Source organism: Myotis davidii, unplaced genomic scaffold (genome assembly GCF_000327345.1).
Source record: "Myotis davidii unplaced genomic scaffold, ASM32734v1 scaffold200, whole genome shotgun sequence".
Classification (NCBI taxonomy): Eukaryota; Metazoa; Chordata; class Mammalia; order Chiroptera; family Vespertilionidae; genus Myotis; species Myotis davidii.
Genome location: NW_006293700.1, coordinates 770251 through 775031, shown reverse-complemented (window position 1 = coordinate 775031; position 4781 = coordinate 770251). Strand labels below are relative to the sequence as shown.

At 40.5% G+C, this 4781-nt stretch overlaps 1 protein-coding gene across 5 annotated transcripts in view; it reads right to left on the bottom strand.

Moving 5' to 3' along the window:
• The window catches only part of SULF1 (sulfatase 1), a 146664-nt gene that overhangs the window by 17538 nt on the left and 124345 nt on the right, over window positions 1-4781 (bottom strand). For all 5 annotated transcript variants that reach the window (XM_015566246.1, XM_006767312.2, XM_015566249.1 and 2 more), the window contains 3 exons: window positions 3787-3883; window positions 3285-3379; window positions 2890-2955 (listed from right to left, as the gene is read on the bottom strand). In XM_015566246.1, coding sequence (XP_015421732.1) covers window positions 2890-2955; window positions 3285-3379; window positions 3787-3883 — 258 coding nt within the window. The remainder of the gene's footprint in view (window positions 1-2889; window positions 2956-3284; window positions 3380-3786; window positions 3884-4781) is intronic.

Below are 4781 nucleotides of genomic sequence, written 5' to 3'. Positions count from 1 at the left end.
TATTTATTTATTTATTTATTTATTTTAACATTCCATCAAAAGACTACTTTTTCTAGATTTTATAAATGAATTTTTCTAGATTTTATAAATGAATTCAGCAATGTAGCAGAATGATAACGTTAACATCCAGAAATCTATGGCATTTTTATACACCAATAATGAACTCTCAGAAAGAGAAACTAAAAAAATAAAAATAAAAAAATCCCACTTACCATTGCAACAAAAAATTTAAGATACTTAGGGATAAACTTAACCAAGGAGGTAAAAGACTTGTACTCGGAAAACTATAGGACATTTAAAAAAGAGATAGAAGAAGACATAAACAAGTGGTAGGATGTACCGTGTTCATGGATTGGTAGAATTAACATCATTAAAATATTCATACGATTCAGCACAATCCTTATTAAAATACCAACAGCATATTTCACAGACCTAGAACAAACTCTCCAAAAATTTAGATGGAATCAAAAAAGACTCCGAATAGCTGAAGCAATCTTGAGAGTTGGAGGGATCACAATACTAGATGTCAAGTTATACTATAAAGCCACTGCACTCAAAACAGCTTGGTACTGGTGCAAGAACAGGCATATAGATCAATGGAACAGAACAGAGAACCCAAAAATTGACCCAAGCCATTATGCTCAATTAATATTTGACAAAGGAAATAAGAGCATACAATGGAGTAAAGACAGTCTCTTCAATAAATGGTGTTGGGAAAATTGGACAGATACATGCAAAAAAATGAAACTAGACCACCAACTTACACCATACACAAAAATTAACTCAAAATGGATAAAAGACTTAAATGTAAGATGTGAAACCGTAAAAATCCTAGAAGAAACCATAGGCAGCAAAATCTCAGGCATCTCTGGTAGCAATATGTTTACCAACACATCTCCTAGGGCAAAGGAAACTAAGGAGAAAACAAACAAATGGGGTACATCAAAATAAAAAGCTTCTGCACAGCAAAAGAAACCAACAAAATAACAAGAGGACCCACTGCGTGGGAGAACTTATTTGCCAATAAGGGGTTAATCTCCAAAATTTATAGGGAACTCATACAAAGGAAGTTTGTATGAGACAAATCCAATTAAAAAGGAAGACAATCCAATTAAAAATTGGCAAAGGACCCTACTAGACACTTCTCCAAAGTGGACATATAGAAGTCCAAGAGGTATATGAAAAAATACTCAAAGTCACTAATCACCTGGGAGATGCAAATTAAAACAACAATGAGGTATCACCTCACACCTGTCAGAATGGCTACCATCAACAAATCAACAAACAACAAGTGTTGGCGAGGATATGGAGAAAAGGAAACCCTAATGGGAATGCAGACTGGTGCAGCCTCTGTGGAGAACAGTATGGTGTTTCCTCAAAAAATAAAAAATGGAACTCCTATTTGACCCAGTAATCCCACTTATCGGAATATATCCTAAGAAATCAGAAACACCAATCAGAAAGAATATATGCACCCCTATGTTCATAGCAGCACAATTTACAATAGCTAAGATTTGGAAACAGCCTAAGTGCCCATCAGCAAATGAGTGGATTAAAAAAACTGTGGTACATCTACACAATGGAATACTGTGCAGCTATTAAAAAGAAAACTCTTACCATTGCAACAGCATGGATGGACCTGGAGAACATTATGCTAAGTGAAATAAGCCAGTCAGAGAAAAATAAGTATCACATGATCTCACTTATATGTGGAATCTAATGAACAACATAAACCGATGAACAAAAATAGATCGAGAGACATGGAAGCATTGAACAGACTGTCAAACCTTAGAGGGAAGGCGGGGAGGGGGGTAGAAAGAGATCAACCAATGAACTTGTATGCATACATGCATAACCATGGACACAGACAATAGGGTGGTGAAGGTTTGGGGTGGGGGCTGAGGGAGGGCTGGGAGAGGTCAATGGGGGAAAAAGGGAGCATATGTAATACTTTCAACAATAAAGATTTAAAGAAGAAGAAAAAGAAAACTTAAGGGAAAAAAACAAAGCTCATAATTTAAAAAAGGGGGGTGTATATTTTCAATGACCAGAGAGCAACTTCTTAGTTAAAAATAGGACTATTGCTATAAACCTTTCACAAGTATTTAGGCACACAATAATAGACATGCAATAACAGACCACTTTTATCTTCCGCAGAGGCCCTCCAATCAGCAATAGGACAAGTTCACTGTGAGAGCTCTCTCGGAATTCTCCCTCAACAACACCAGCGCTTTCTTCCTTGTTGAGCAGCAGAGTCTGCTAGCTCCCTCTCTGGACAAATGGCTTCACTCCCTGGCGGCTCAGAGCCGGCAGCCATGAAGTCAATGGCTGGATTAGATGGCTTGCATTAGAAGGTTTCTAACATTCTCCGACCAATTCGACAATATAGGCTTGGGTAGAATTGTCGTCTTTTTATTATCTTGGTTTTTCCGGAAGGGCTCAAATTTTGTTGAGACTCATATACTAAATCCCCTTCCCTGGCCAATTTAACTTATTATTTAAAAAATATGTGTATTTCTTCCAACTTTCAGAATTCCCCATGAGGGCTGGCTGCTCTCTGGAACACACTGAGCTAATCCAGAGAGGCCATCTCCCAGGCACCGTGCACAGAAAGCCGAGCCCGCACGGAGTGAAATCCAGGGACCACGCAAGCATCCACAAGAGCCCACACAGAAACAGAGCAGCACTCCGCTCGGCTGCCCCTCGAGGGGCCATGGCATCGCCACGCGCTTGGCAAGGTGTGGGCTTGCTTTCACCGTCTGGAGCTACATGCCTTCCCAGTTGCATCTACTTTTTCCCACGCAGGCTCACAGGAGTCCCTGCAGCCTTTCAGAAGAGCCCAGTGGACAGTCCTTCACTCCCACAAATGAAGGAAACAGAGTCACTTACTTGAATGGGTGGAGATGGCTCTTTAATTTCTCTTGCTTTTTTACACCTTTTTCTTTATTGTAGTAGCTGCAGGCAAGAAGATGAGAAAGTGAGTCTTCATCAGCATGCATTTGTCAAACAGCTTATTTTATAACAAGAAAGCAAATAGAAGGCAGTTACTTTGTTGTAACTATCTCAGCTTAATGGGACTTTTAAATGTTTTTTTTTTCCCCCTTAACTATCCACTTAGGTTTATGACATTTAATTCGACCAAGATATTTTAGGCCATTATTAATATGTGACAATTCATTCTATGAAGCTTTCTGCTGGTAAAAGAGAGAAGCAGGCCTAATGCTAAACAGGCCTGTGGAAAAAATGAGTTTGGAACGGAGACCACGGGAGGGGCCCACGCTCACCTCTGTTTACTGCAGACACACTCCTCGGGCTTCCTCCTCTTCAAGTGCCCTCTCACTTCTCTTAAATTCTTAATTTTATCCTGCAGAGCTTCAATCTGGGAAACAGGCAATTCAACAATTACATTTGCAGGATTTTCTGTGCTAACTACCTTCCTTCTCACCTTATTTCTGTGTTCCACAATCACAGCCATTCATCTGAGATGATAATTTGGGGGCAAACTGAGCATAGAATCTATTTCCCTCTATATTCCAAAGGATGTCTTATCATAAGCATGAACAGAAGTCTCTTTTAGAACCGAATTATTTTCTCATAGAAACTTCAGAAGGTCATTGAGTCGGTTCCCATTCTTTCCTCACACTGTTTTTTGGTCAGGACTCTCACTATCTCACTGGAGAATGAGAAACACTGTGCTATTCTATTTTCCACGTAATTATAAACAGATGAAGGGCACACACAGTATGTCCCACCTGTAGGGCTTCCAATCTCGCAGCCACGGCTCACCTCTTTGTCAATGTATGCCTTGTGGTCCTTCCACGCTCTGGCTGACTGATAGAGTTCTCTCTCACAATGGATGGTATCGTTTGGAAGAATAAAGCACCTGCCAAAACAAACAAGAAGCATTAGAAATAGGTTTATAGTCTAAGATTAAGAAAAGCATTAGAAATAGCAAAGGGAACTTAATTGTCCTCGAAACCCTTAATTTGGGAACAAGCTATAGTTTGCAGCTGAGCCATGGAGCAAGGTAAGTGGGTGTGGACAGAGCAGTGGTTCTCAACCTTGGCTGCACATTAGAATCACCTGGGAATCTTTTTAAAATCCTGATTTCTGGGCCTCATCCTCTGGAAATTCTGTTTCTTTGTTATGGGGTGGGGCCACAACATTACTAACAAAGAAACAGAATTTCCGGAGGATGAGGCCCAGAAATCAGGATTTTAAAAAGATTCCCAGGTGATTCTAATGTGCAGCCAAGGTTGAGAACCATTGGGGTAGAAGATGCTTAGTGATCATCACTCAGATAACCTTATGAGGCAGCTCTCAATGTCTCCATCCCCATGAAAAGGTAACACTCAGTGTTTGAAAGCCCCATCAAATATTGTAGGAAAAAAAGGAGGCTTCCACAGCTATCATGGAAATGACCTGCTTGACGAGATGCAGTTCGAAGGGGCTTATTCATCGCATTCATTTCACTGCAAAGAGCCTGCCTGAAGTGCCCCGTTACATCTGAAGCAAAGGAGCAGCCCCAGGGATAGAGAGCTGGTGGGATATGAGGTCGACACATAACGTAAGAGAAACAAATCCTGGTCTCAATCTCTAAGCACAGAACTGTGACAGCTACAGGCACCTGGGGACCAGTCCCAGAGGTAAACATCTCAGCAGAGCTCGTGGCATCCTGCCTCCCCAAAGGGATGAAATGAAAGACAAAAAGATTTTGCTAATAAATTCAGAGAGAAATTACTTCTCGGTCAAAGGAATAAGTCGTTTGGAACGAGCTGAAA